Consider the following 13,819-nt stretch of genomic DNA (forward strand, 5'->3'; position numbering starts at 1 on the left):
ATGTACAAAGGAATCATTTCGAAACTTCTGCTGTTAACTCTGTTTGCTCTCCAGTGCCATTCCCAAGGTAAGTTAAACACAGGGTTTCAAAGCTGTAAAATGACCACGGTACAGTGGAACATACAACGCATTCCACCAGCTAGCACTTACTTTTTGTTTTGTATTACTGCTTTTCACTTCATTACTTATTTGAGGTGTGATTGGATATGAATGGTTGTAATTAAGTTTAGATGGGTGAAGTCACTAGTTTGTTAGTATATTGCCAGTAAATTAAAGAACATTTTTGGAATGTTCTGTCAGTATGTGGAATCATTTAATTAAGTCATTAAATGTTACATGTACGGTTACAGCTGATTTAAAGTGATGTCTCTCTACATACGATTTGCAAAGTGCAATCACATTATTATGTGCAAATAATTACCCATTTTAGAAAAATGAAGGCGTTTTTTCTCTTAAGTATACAATGACCTTTATCATTCCATAATATGTCTATTGGGTTTGTATAAATAAGAAAGTTAATGCCATTTTATGACGCTGTTGTGTTTTTTTCAATGAGTTTAATTCAGAAACGTTACTTTAATCTTGTGCACAAAGCCTCCCTCAGCCAGATTTGAAGTTCTCTGGGAGAACTTTTGCCTGAGCTTTGCCGTTGCTAGGTAACAGAGCATGTGACCACTGGTACAAATCTGACTTGAAGAAACTCCTCCACTCTTTGTACAGTACAAGTATTTTAAAGAAGTCTTAACTTTACAGAGCCAGTTTTATACAGTGACAGTGTAAGTCCCATTGTTGCCTCAAGGGATAAGATCCATTCATTTACTGCGCTGCATGTTCTTGGATTTTCTAGTGCAGAGTTGTGCAGACCCACTCAGATTATAATCTTCTTTCCTTTGCTCAACCCTTGGAATAAGCTCCTTAGTGTGAATCAAGTAACTGATTATACTACAGCTGCTGCTGGCAGGAATCATTTCTGTTTCAGAAGCAAGGTACATTACATTGTTGTACAATTTTCTGGACGGTAAGAAGTATGATCAGTGTTGTACTGGTTAAGGACATTTGTAAGAATCAATAGCAGATCCTACAGTATCTAATAGCATTATGTTAGGTACTTCATGCAGAACACATTGACATGTACAGCTCACTCCCTTCTAATCACTCCATTCAAAAGTGTATGCGAAATAACTGTTTCCCCATTCATGAAGTCTACAGCTATGGCCAAAAGTTTTGCATCACCCTATAGAATTTTGCTTCATCAATTGAAACCTGCTGAATAATGCTACGTTAACATATTGAATCACATCAACATTAAATTACATCAATCTTAAATTCTAGGTGATGCAAAACTTCTGGCTATAGTTGTATCTCAAATGTAAAATTAATGACTTAAAAAAAAAAAACATTGTTACTGGTGACTTTGCAAGGACATTAATAATGTACAAATAAACTATTTACCAGCACAGTACCTATTTTTTTCACTAGTGCTTATACTAAAGAAGTAATTAAAAAAACTATTAGGAACAATTCTAAAAACATGACAACGAACCTCATATAAACATGCCACAGCTCCATCTGTTCTGATAGATGGGGATAGTGGTGCTATTGTTTTAAACTTGCACCATCAACTGATGCTCTTGTGTGAGATAAAAGGCATTAGTAATGTTTTAACTGTCCAGTGTTCATAGCTGACTTACGGGATGTTGTTTTGCTCTCAGTAATTTATAATACTTGACTTGTTTTTTTGATGTCTAGTGAACTGTGTCAGGTATATACAATGTTCATTATCTGCAGTAAATGTCTTTAAAGTTAAACCTTACCGAATATCTGGTAAGGAGTTATTTACACATTGGCTGTTAGTCTTCAAATTATTAAAAGACAAAGTCCAGCCTGGGACTGGCTTAGAAGATTCTTGATGTTGAAGAAGTGTACAGTATATTGCACTCCGTAGTTTCTTGTAAGTCAAGCCAACGTGTCTTTTACAGAAATCTGAGCAATGAAATCCTGTTTTAATCCACGTTTATACTTCGTGTTTCAGAGAAAATGAGGAAACGATTCATGTGTCGGGCAGGCAGGGTACAGTTTCATAATATAATCCACTAATTCCTATTTCCTGTGGGGCTACTTGTAAATTGGCATTAAAAGTCTAAAGAAATGATATCAACACAGTTTAATTAAGTTATTACTCTGTATAGGTGGTAAAGGTTTTACTGTAAATTGTAGATACAGCTTGTTGGGCGTACTTGTATGAAAGAAAGTGTGAAAAGGTATATTTTGGCATAAGAGGTGCTGACATTGACAGTAAACTCGTTAATGATTTTCACATGTTTTTGTTGAAAGTGAAGTTACCTTGGTTAATTAGTTGATAATTAGATAACCCAGGTTGATCAGTGACCCAGGTGATGGTTTTCATTAACCTTGTTATCTAAGGGAACAGAATGCTCCTTTACTTTATATAATTTAATATAGTTTATTTTGACACACTCAACTCTTTTTCAGAATGCTTGTGAATCAATAAGTATTACATTACATGCACAGAAAGCTAGTTTAAAGCTTACTATTGTTTTAAACTCAAGACACATGCTGTTTCATTCCTTATACATTTTATACAGCAGGTCTTAGTATTAATGGCAGTGCAAATTACAGATTACAGATGTAAAATAAATAAATAAATAAATCAAACCCAGGTATTGAATTCAGTATATTTAGTTTAAAAATAATGATCTCAGACAATTTATATTTCTACAGTGCAGTCAGTTTGCCATATTGGATACATTTAAATATTCTTCAGTCTATAAAATACATTTATATTTAATCCATCAAAACAAAATCATTCTTTACATAATTAATAGATTAAAGCCTTGTGAACTGGACTCTTGAAGTCACACGTTTATTTATAAAATCCCATTCATGTACGGTATGACAGGGGGTGGCTCTCTCTGTTACTCTACAAAGCTAAAACATCCAGGTTCAACAGAGCATAAGCTTGCCCTAATAAATGCAATCATCATGTTGTAAATCACTACCGCACTGTCAGCAAATTGCTGCTGCACTTTACAGTTTTAGAGACTTAGGAGTCCGGTTTGAATCGTGACGTTTGCCAATGAATTTACCTCCAAATACGCCAAAAACATCAATCTCTCTTTCCTACTTTCACCTGAAAAAGAGACCTCTGAGGGCTTGAAAGGTAGTGATTAGTTATTGTTTAATTAGTCTAATAAAAAGGTTGCACTTCTCCTCTTTGTCTATCGTCTCTGGACTGATACGGCTACCATTTCATCGAACACAATTTTGACATTTCAAAAAGCAGTCAACAGTAACCTTGAAACTCGAACGCCCAATCCAAACAATTTACAATGTATTAGTGAGCTTCCTTGGCAGTGACAGGCTGCTGTTTAAAGCTTATGGCATAAAGCATTTTTAGCACAACACAACATTTAACAACATAATGGTGACAAATAGGTAAATTTAAATGTACACTTTTGCTTATGATACTTAGAAGACAAGAACAGACAGAAGCTGTGAGATGAGACAGAATCTGGAATTTGTTGTTGCTTTAGAGCAGGGGTGTCAAATCCTGGTCCTGGAGGGCCGAGTGTCCTCCAGGCTTTTGTTCCAACTGTCCTCTAAATTACTTAATTGGACCAATCAAGCACTTATTAGAAGCTTAATTAGTTCAATTAAGCAATTTAGTGTACAGTTGGAACAAAAACCAGGAGGGACACTGGCCCTGCAAGACCAGGATTGGGCACCTCTGCTTTAAAGGATGTAAGCAATTTGACCCTTGCTCTTTAGTCATCACAACTTGTAAATGTAACTTTAAACGTAGATTACAGTTCAGTGTCAATTCGTGAGCAATAAGGCCAGTGCTGTTTAAAAACCTGACCAGAAGTTAGCACAGTTGGCACAAACTAAAGTCGTAATTATTTTGCTGTAAACAAGAGCTTTAGTAAAGCACTCACTCTATCTAGCTATGTGGTAAATAGTCATTTACATTTTAGCATTATCATTTATATCATGACATACATCTGCAGTAAAGAGCAAAATATAACTAACATATGTTCCAAAATGAATGTAAAATAATCGGTTTATAGAAATCTTTTCACACTTGCAGTGTTGAGCTGCTTCTTTGAAGTTATCTGGGGATTGTAATTGTACCTCAGCAACCCAGATCCTTCAAAATAAAAACCTTTTAGCAGTTTCTGGGGAAGACTGACAACTACAGTAGTTGTTTATTAATGAATCCATGATAGAAATTGTTTATTATCCAGGAAACAAATTTATATCAGCCAGTAGAATGCATTTTTTCAAATAGCTGTGTTGGTTACAGTTTATACTGTAGTAGCTTTTGTAAATGATTGCTCTATCATCTACCTTATAATCTACCTTAAATATAAGTTCATATTTATGCTGCTGGAAAAAACACCTTTTAAATGTTTTTTAAATAGAACCTTAATACTGTGAATGACTTGATAGTTACAGTGTGATAAACTGTTATTACAAAATAGTAATCCATCAGTATCTAGGCATTTGGCAGCACAGTATCACTTATTAGCATTGCAGGGTTATAGATATGTCTTTTTTGAACATTTATTCGGGTACGTTTGTTTTTTTTTTGTAATAAGAAAAATAGTACAAAAAACAAAACTCTTAATTTTACCACAAGTAGCTGATGACATGCAACACAGACACATATTCCAAATATGATAAATATTAGAACAAAATACATATGTAGTACTTTAAAATGTGATCATCAACATGTAATTGAATTTGCACGAAACAATGGTTTAAGTTGGATTCTTGAGTTTCAAAGTAGAATTGTTCAAATTGCTATGCTATAGATCCCTAAAGTAGATTAACTGTAGCCCCCATAGAATGGGTGCTTTTAGAAGCTTTGAAAGAATTATATAGAAAACTGTTAAATAACGTCAGTAATTAAAATCATATCTTAAATAAGTGTTTCATGTATGAATCCATTTCTTAATATATGGTATCGGGGCTAAACAAAACAGTGTACATGATTTTCAGAAGTCTCACCACTCACAACCTCTTTTTTGGGTGTTTGTTTCCTGAAATCCTTTTTTGTGGTAGGTTAATAACTCTCCCAGAACTGTTTCTGTTAAATTATGTCAACTTCACTGTGGCAGGCTGGCGAGTGGATAGAGGCCCAGAGACAGACTGCAGTTCAAAAAAAATAACTATTTTATTATAAATAAACACAAAAATGAAAGGGCACAAGGGCCAAAACAAAGCTTTAAAACACAAAAAAGATAAAAAGCAAAACTTACAAAAATAAAAGGTTTGGCGATGCCTTCACTGGCTAAACAAAACAACCCCAAAAAAAAACAACCTGCTTCCTCAGAAGTCTCACCAAATGAGAAGCAAGGCCTCTTTTTATTGGGTGGCTGTTTCCTGAAATCCTTAATTGTGGTAGGTTAATCAACTCCAGCCCAGAACTGGGGAATTTCCCCATCCCTGTTAAATTATGTCAACTTCACACTTTCTGTTTGTGCCACTCCAAGAGCCACATTATCTTGTATAGCAGTTGACTGCATTCTGTTACTTTCATTTACATATAAAACAAGAAGCTGTAGTCTGCTGTGACAACATACACCAGCTAAACGCTCCATGTTGCCAGCAGTATTATTCGTGCACATTCAGGGTTAGAGACAGAATACACTAAAACAGCATAGTACTGGAATTGATGAAATTCGAAAAAAAAAAAACCTTTCAGTACTAAGTTTACTAGAAAGAAACGCAGAGGAAGACAAGTGCATCAGAGACCGTGCCTGTTCGGTGTTCAGGGAAAGTTCACTGCGCTATAGACTGTTTGTCATCCATCTCTTGTGCTTGCTTAGCATGTTGACACATCCAGTTATTAGCCACTTTTCATGCTGGGTCTTCCATTGTCCCATTGCAATTTCACAGCAGCCCCTGGCTTATTAGGAGGCTTCTTTCTTATGAAAATTCCTAGGGTGCTTCTCTTTGTTTCATAGGAATCTACACCTACAGTTTTTTTTTTTTTTTTTTTTAGCCAGCTTGCTTAGTTTAGATTTAATTTTGCTAATTAAAACCGACTTCAGAGAGGAAACTGAAAAATAAAAAGTTATTTTTGCTTTCTTAGGTACCAAGCCTGTGTTTTCATGTGTCGCTGACATTTAGTACACAAATGCGATTTAAAGTTAAATAGCAATAATCCTGCCTAAAGCAGTCCTTTCATAGTAGGCAATGCCCCTTACTGTAACCATGAATGGTCCTTTTGCCAGTAACTGAAACAGTGGGACTGCCGTGACCTAATGATAAAGGAGCCCTTTGCCTAGGATTATGAAAAGAACCCCATTTTGAGACCTGAGTAAAACGATTTTATACAATCAAAAACTTTAACGCTGTGAAATAAACAAACCTTTCATTTATATACACAGTGACGACCACACCTTCCTTGCACCTCACATTTGTTAAGTTAGGAAATCAGAAAATTAGGCTTTAAAACCTTGATTTCTGCCTGAAGTTTTGATGGTATTTTGGCAGAACTTGATTAAAGCTGTTAATGTAATGTATAGAGAGTGGGGATTATGAATATCTCCAATGTTGCTAGGAGGCCTTTATTGCAGTCCAATGGCGCTTTAAGATAGTTCTAATCTCTTGCACTGTAACAAAGTTTTTTTTTATTGGATATGCAATTTTATTATTATGAAAAGCCTTTACAAATAGGATACAAAAAACCAAGTGTACATATTATTTTTTTAAATTACTGTTTTGTATTAATCTCCCATTAAGTGATTTTAAAGCACAATCTTCGTTTAGATAGCACCTATTGGGTGGTGAAGGCCCACAGGTCGGAGCTACTGTAGACTAGAATAAATCAGGATGTCTTTGAGTAGTTAAAAAAGCAGGTGCTGTAAACAGATAAACATTGTGCTATGTACTCATTGTAGTGAAAAACAAATAGCAGTTATTTATGAAGGAAATTACCCAGGGTGTTATTTTGTGAGATGAGATAGTACATAACCCTGAGTTGTTTCACTTGCAATTTACTACATGATGTTGTCAATTGTCAAAACTCATTAACAGTCAGTCGGCACATAATTCAATTGCCAATTTAGCAAATAATAAAATGAATTAAGAAATTCCATTTAAAAGGTATGCCTTTGGGCTGGATTGAAACTGAGACAGACTCAGAGAATCTGACAAATTGCAGCAGGGAACTCCAGAGACTTGGGCCTAATAACAAAATGGCCTTTCACCCTTAAGTCTGCATTTTAGTCATGGGGAGCCGCAGCAATCCTGCATCCTGCTAAATATGTGGGGGGAAAACAATTCATAGTCTTACAAGTTAAAAGCAAAACCTGAAAATCTGTTTCAAATTGTACTGAGAGCCACTGTGGAGAGGCCAGGACTAAAGGGATGTTCCTTTGTCTCTGTTAAAACCCCAGGAGCAGCATTTTACACAACTTGAAAGAAAACTTTTACAGGAATGCCAGTTAACAGAGCATTACAATAAACTATGCTAGATGAGACAAAAGCATGAGTCAGCTTCCCAGCATCAGTCAGGAATAGGCATTAAGGGCAAAGTTAGCTCTCAAGTGGAGGAATGAAAACAGGCCCCTAATTTCTCACTGTTTATTACCATAGCAAACCAATTTAATATGGTTAATTTATCCAAATTTAACTACAATCGGTGACAGAGCCATAGAAGAAAACAGTAACAAAACAACAGAGAACCATAAATGAACTACAGTACCTTGTAAGTTGTGTCTTGATAGTTCTGAATCTTCATTCACTAAAATCTAGTCCCCAATATGCTTTTTTTCACTGCATGGTAAGCTATGATGATCTAAGTGATTGCTGTGATCTTGTTGCATACCTCGTCTGTTCTGTTTCTTGAATACTGTGTAACCCTTTTGTCTTACTGCTGTATTACATCTGCTAATGCAGCCTTCGGGTTCATTCAGGTGACTGAAGGCAATTTTATCATTAGTTAAGGGAGTACAATAAGTGAACAACATTTTTGCTTAAGTGAAAAAAGTTAAATACTTATGATGAAATATGTCAGTTAATTAATTTGAGAGAAACGCCATTCATATAATATAGTATTATATGTACCCACATGTTGCTAGAACTGGTTAATGTACCTAGTAATCAGTTAACATCCTGACAATTTTTTACACTTCTAACTTTAAAGCTGTTTTCAAAATGTCCGCTCTAGTGCACTGGGGTTTGAGACCTGTCCTCAAAATCACTGCAGGAGCGATTGGAAAAAATAAAAAAAAATAAACATAACAAGTGCTCGGGCTTTTCTTTTCATTACCACATCATGGATTGTTATTACTGTGTTATCTGTTTGACAACGTGGGCAATAATCAGTGCACTAGAGCAGACATTTTGAAAATAGCTTTGAAAGAGAATTTAAAGTTGTAAGTGTAAAAAGTTGTCAGGATGTTAACAATGAAAAGAAAAACTACAGGTACATTATTAAAACAGTTGTAGCAACTTGTGGGGACGTGCAACGCTATATTTTTCGGAACCCTGCCATTCACTCTTTAAGGACTGTAATATAAATCTGTTAGCATTGTTGTACAAAAGGAATGTACACACTACTTTGCATTAGTACAGTAGAATACCATAATGCATCCTCCTGACAAACAGATATGTTAAACAGTGGAGGTTGCCATTAGTTTTTTTTTTTTTTACACAGTATTAAAGTATGTTTAGTGTGGCACCCATTTGGCACTCTGTTCTTTTTTAACCTGTTTTCAGGCTGTTTTGACGATACACTACAGGTGTGTAGATTAGTTTGGAAATCAGAGCAATTCTCCACAGGTCAGTTTGAAGTACTGAATGGAACTAATTGTTATTCAATGCAGGTGTTGGACTAAGAAGTTTAGTTTTACTTTGTTTACTGGCTTCTGAAATTGAAATCGTTTTAGCAATGCATTCAAGTCAATTAATGACATCTTTAATTTAAAATGAGTTGCCAATGAAGTTTATGTTTCAATACATGTGGCCACTTAGCATTAGACAAGGAGTGTGTTATATACAGTATAAAACATGTCTATAAATATTAACTATTTACTGTTCTAACAGATAATGCAAGTCTTCTCATATTAGTTGTAAAATTCACTATCTTAACCAATTATTCCCCTTTTTTATTTGAAGTCATTATCAGTCTGGATCGCTAGTCTACAATGCCTCTTTTACTACTTAATGTATGTTCTTTTTTGCTCAAAAGTTCATAGGGCAGTGGAGGCTAAAATAATGTTTAGGGGTTTAAATTTACAAAGATTAGTGTCTCATTTAAAGGAAACCTAATAGGCATGCTGAATAGTCATGTCACAGCTAGCAATTGGAATGAAATCCTGAATGACTTGCATGATTTTCTACGAGTTACTATCCAAAATATGTGGACTTAGATATATGACAAGTATTCTTATAGTTTTTATATTCTTTTTCCTGAAGTTTATGGTGAATTAATGGTCACATTTTTTTAAATTTTAAAACAGTTGGTGTGAAGTTTGTGAAGTTGCCCTGCATTATGAAATAGATACATAGATAGGAAACTGAACATGGTACAGTTGTGCACACAGAGAACGTTCTATTTTTGTTCCTCCTTATTTGCTAGGTATCTGAAATAGTTACATATCTGAATGCATTCAAAATAAATGAATGCCTGGAAATGTTCTTTGAGTGCACTCAACTGGTGATCCTGCTATGTAACTGTCACAAAGACGGCTGCAGTGGGTGACGTCAGACCAGAAACCAGGAACCAGGAAATGAACAACAGAGCGGTGGAGTTTGGTGAAGCTGAGCGATTTTTTTCGCTCAGCATTTACTAATGAACAAACAGAAAATCAAAGGTTGCAAAGACAAACAAAAACACAGGACACGGCACTTTCACCACAATAAAGAGACAAACAAAACAGACTACACAGACAAACACGGTGAGCTGATATTTTAACTGTTATTATTATTGTTACCTCTGTCTCCACAACCCCAAGTGAGTAAAAACATGCTGCTTTTATGCAGCTGTACCGAGACTCGATTGCTAATCAATCATTTATTTGGAGTCTCGGTACCACTGCACGTGAATTAATAAAAGTGCAATTCCCTGTGCTCACATATTATTACATTTTACCTGCACGTGAAGTGCTGTGCAATCCATTTTAAACACCTGTGTTACACAGACCCATTTATATCCCGTGTACCAGTGACTATACACCAACATTAACTCACTACATACAACACAAATAAATAGCCCAGGGGCGGGGCACTTTGCCACAGTGACGTTCAGATCAATGAAGGAATGTCCGTAGAGCTGTTTCATGTGTTAGCTGTTCACATCACGCAGCTATTTCTTGTGCATATTTTGCAAGGGAGTCAATGTGTTTAAAGGTAGTTGATAAGATACCTAGACCACCAACCCTAGACCTGCACCACCAACCACCAACTTGCATTTCATTGCACAAAGAATTTGGGTGTAAATGCTCCAGTACCACTCGGTACCACCATTTATCCAAATTAGGTTTCTGACAAGCTACAGCATACATAATAAATCAGGGTGTCACCACACAAGACAATCAATGGGGTGCATTCCATCCGTAGATCTGCTGGCCTGTTCATATTGATTTGTTGTTCCAGTTGTAATGACTTTTAAAACATTCAGGAAGGTAAATCAACACAACCCTGTCAGACTGGTGCTGCTCAATCAGTTATCTATGCTGTGAGATGAATTCAACTACATTAGACTGGCTCTTAACAAGTAACGTTACTTATAGTTGTTTAGTTTAGCTCACACATTTGGTTTTGCTTTTATTATACATAAAAAAAGAACAGCTAGAACTGGCAGCTTTCATAAAAATGTGATTTTGGTTGTTAAGATTGTTTGCCATTCACTAAATCATAAGGAAGTATTGGACATTTATATTCCCATTATGTTACATTTTTCTTGCTGAAAGCAGATCAAAATGAGGGACAGTCTCTCTGAGTTAATGGTGGTGCATCTTGCTCTTGATCATATTTTGGTGTACTAAAGCAACATATTACCTGGCTGCAGGGTGCAGGACTGGAGAGTTCCGCTGTGGAAATGGCCGCTGTATTCCTGGTGATTGGAGATGTGATGGAACGGCTGACTGTTCAGATAATTCAGACGAAAGTGGCTGTCGTAAGTACAACGTTATTGATCACCCAAACACGAGAATATTGCATGTCTTTGAAGAGTAGTATTCATTAATACTAACTGTACCTGACCGTCAATTTCTTGTGTTTTCTAAGCTCGGCTAACCTGCGATACCAGCCAGTTTCAGTGTGTGAGCGATGGGGAATGCATCCCTCAAAACTGGGTCTGTGATGATGAGGAAGATTGTGAAGATGGGTCAGATGAGACACAGCACTGTCGTATGTATTCCTTGCTTATAATTATCCGTCAGAGGCCAGTGCATTCAGTTGTAATTTGTAGACTTCAAAACATTATCCTTAACTTATACCTTTTCTGTACATTTTACTTGACAAAAAGGCAAACATCTGAAGTTCAGGAAGGTTAACATCTGAATGATTTTAATGACAGCAGTAGTTAGATCAGCTGCTGTTTAGATCAAATAAATTACAGTATCTAAAGAAAACACCTCTTAATAAGACCCATAATAATGGAAATTACTAGGTTACCCACACAACCCACTCTGTGTCTCTATTTCTGTGCAGCTGGTAGGACGTGCTCTAGCCAGCAGTTCACTTGTCCCGAAGGAGCTTGCATCCCAGGGGAGTACAGGTGTGACCAAGTCACTGACTGCTTGGATGGAGCGGATGAGAGAGGCTGCCGTAAGTCTTTCAGTCCTTAACACTGGATTTCCTTTCAGCCTGTGCTTTTTTGGCATTTTAATCAATTAGTAAGATTAAGGGGCTTGCTGATTGACAGCAATGGCCACAATATGCTTTTTGTTGTCAGAAAAGAGTTGCAGATTCTTTCATGGATTAGGGAGCTGATGTTTAGCTACAATTCCATTATTGTACAGGCTTACTGGGTTGCAGGGTACCCGTGTGTTTGTGCTTGTAAACTGCTGTGTTTCCAGGTAAAGGATATGATGTAAATATAGGAATACTGTAGATAGCTGACTTGGTCATCCATTATTCAGTTGGTATCTAAATAGCGGATGATATTTAAATAGGATTTGTTTGTGTCGTTACATTTCAGTAAGTGGTATATTCTTCACCAAACTTAAACAGTTTATCAGTTTTTCAACTGAGAAAAAATACTTTCCATAAACATTGTTCATATTTTTACATTGCTGGCCCTATCAACATTTTGTATTATTTGAATTAACATTTTTATTAATGTATTAATATGTTATCTGTGCATTTGCTGTATGTTTAGCCAATGCCTACAGGAATAAAAATAATGGTAACATTAATAAAATACAATTTCAGTACGTTGAGAACAAACACATTCGCTGATGTGAGAAATGTTTTTCTCACCTAATCCTCTTACTGTTGTTACTATGCAAACTGTTTTAAGGGGCTATCTGAACACAGTTTAATTCCACTGGAAAATGTTAGTTGTTCTGCATTGCTTCTCTCTGGGTTCCATAGTACCACTATATTTTATCTCCACTGCATCTTTTGTTTAGTTTCTTTGACTCATACAAAACCTTTAAATCAGGCAGCTGTAAATTGCAATGCCTACTCTGAGTGTCCTTCAGCTCCGGCATATTTCAACAGGCAGGTTTATATTGCAGGAGAGATAAGGGATCAACCCATTTGAGGCTAAGGGGCTTAAAAGAGCAGTCAAGTACAAGGTGCCACCTGTGTTAAATAACTCAACAATTAAACTTGTAATAAAATGGATCAAACATTCCGGACCCTTTTATGTTAATGAGATTAGAATCTTGTAAAAGCTGCCAGTGCAAGTGCTAAGATAATAATCAGTGCAAAGTTGAGTCAGTAGAAAATGCAGCCAGGTCTTTGTATGTGTTTTAATGACATTAGTCAAAACTTTATCTCTTTCACTAGTCACTGGAACAGCTGAGAGCTTTGGAGCGTAACATCTTTTATTGTAACATCTTGTTTGTGATTTTTCACCACAAAGAGGGAATTTAACAAGCAAGTAGCATGTAAGAAATAAACAAATAAATAAAGTCTGACATTCCCTTTTCCAGACTACCCTGTGTGTGCAGAATTGACATGTGCAAATGGAGCCTGTTACAACCGGACCCAACACTGTGATGATTTTGCCGACTGCAGAGATAGATCAGATGAAACCAATTGCAGTAGGTGTACTCTGAGTTCCTCCCTAAATGATAATGAAGAATCTTATTCTTAACCATGGTAGATCTAAATACCTTAACCTTAACTAGATCATTAAAATAGACTCCATTGTACTGTAATTGCCTACGAGTCACATGATTAAATAATCCCTTGATTCCTAGCAACTTGAGAAATTATTATTCAGCAAGCTCAAAACCACTCTTCCTCATATGAATGTGCTGCCAAAAAATTTCTAGTTTGAAAAAAAAAAACATAGTGAATAACTCCGCAGTTACTGTAAGATTTTCAGATGTAATGAATTAGCTTTTACTGGTTAGGATTACCGTTGTCTTGTATTGGTAATGACTGTCTTTCTGCTGTTGGTTCTCATTACTTTTGAATTGATACCATGCACCTGTTTATTTTTCATATTCATTTTCCAGCTCAGAGATGTAACAGCAATGAGTTCCAGTGTGCCCATGGGGAATGCATCCCACAAGCCTATACTTGTGACCATGATGATGACTGTGGAGATGAGAGTGACGAGCAGAACTGTGGTGCGTTCTATGGCCTTCGGTTCTACAAGAATATG

General features: G+C 36.1%; 1 protein-coding gene across 1 annotated transcript in view; it reads left to right on the top strand.

The window, feature by feature from the left end:
• Positions 1-13,819, top strand: part of LOC121321950 (low-density lipoprotein receptor-related protein 2-like) — a 59,941-nt gene continuing 46,122 nt past the window's right edge. Inside the window, exons 1-6 of the mRNA XM_041261338.1 lie at positions 1-67; positions 11,024-11,152; positions 11,263-11,385; positions 11,689-11,805; positions 13,140-13,250; positions 13,671-13,784. Of these exons, the coding sequence (XP_041117272.1) occupies positions 1-67; positions 11,024-11,152; positions 11,263-11,385; positions 11,689-11,805; positions 13,140-13,250; positions 13,671-13,784 (661 nt within the window). The remainder of the gene's footprint in view (positions 68-11,023; positions 11,153-11,262; positions 11,386-11,688; positions 11,806-13,139; positions 13,251-13,670; positions 13,785-13,819) is intronic.

This window comes from Polyodon spathula, chromosome 10 (genome assembly GCF_017654505.1).
Source record: "Polyodon spathula isolate WHYD16114869_AA chromosome 10, ASM1765450v1, whole genome shotgun sequence".
NCBI lineage: Eukaryota > Metazoa > Chordata > Actinopteri > Acipenseriformes > Polyodontidae > Polyodon > Polyodon spathula.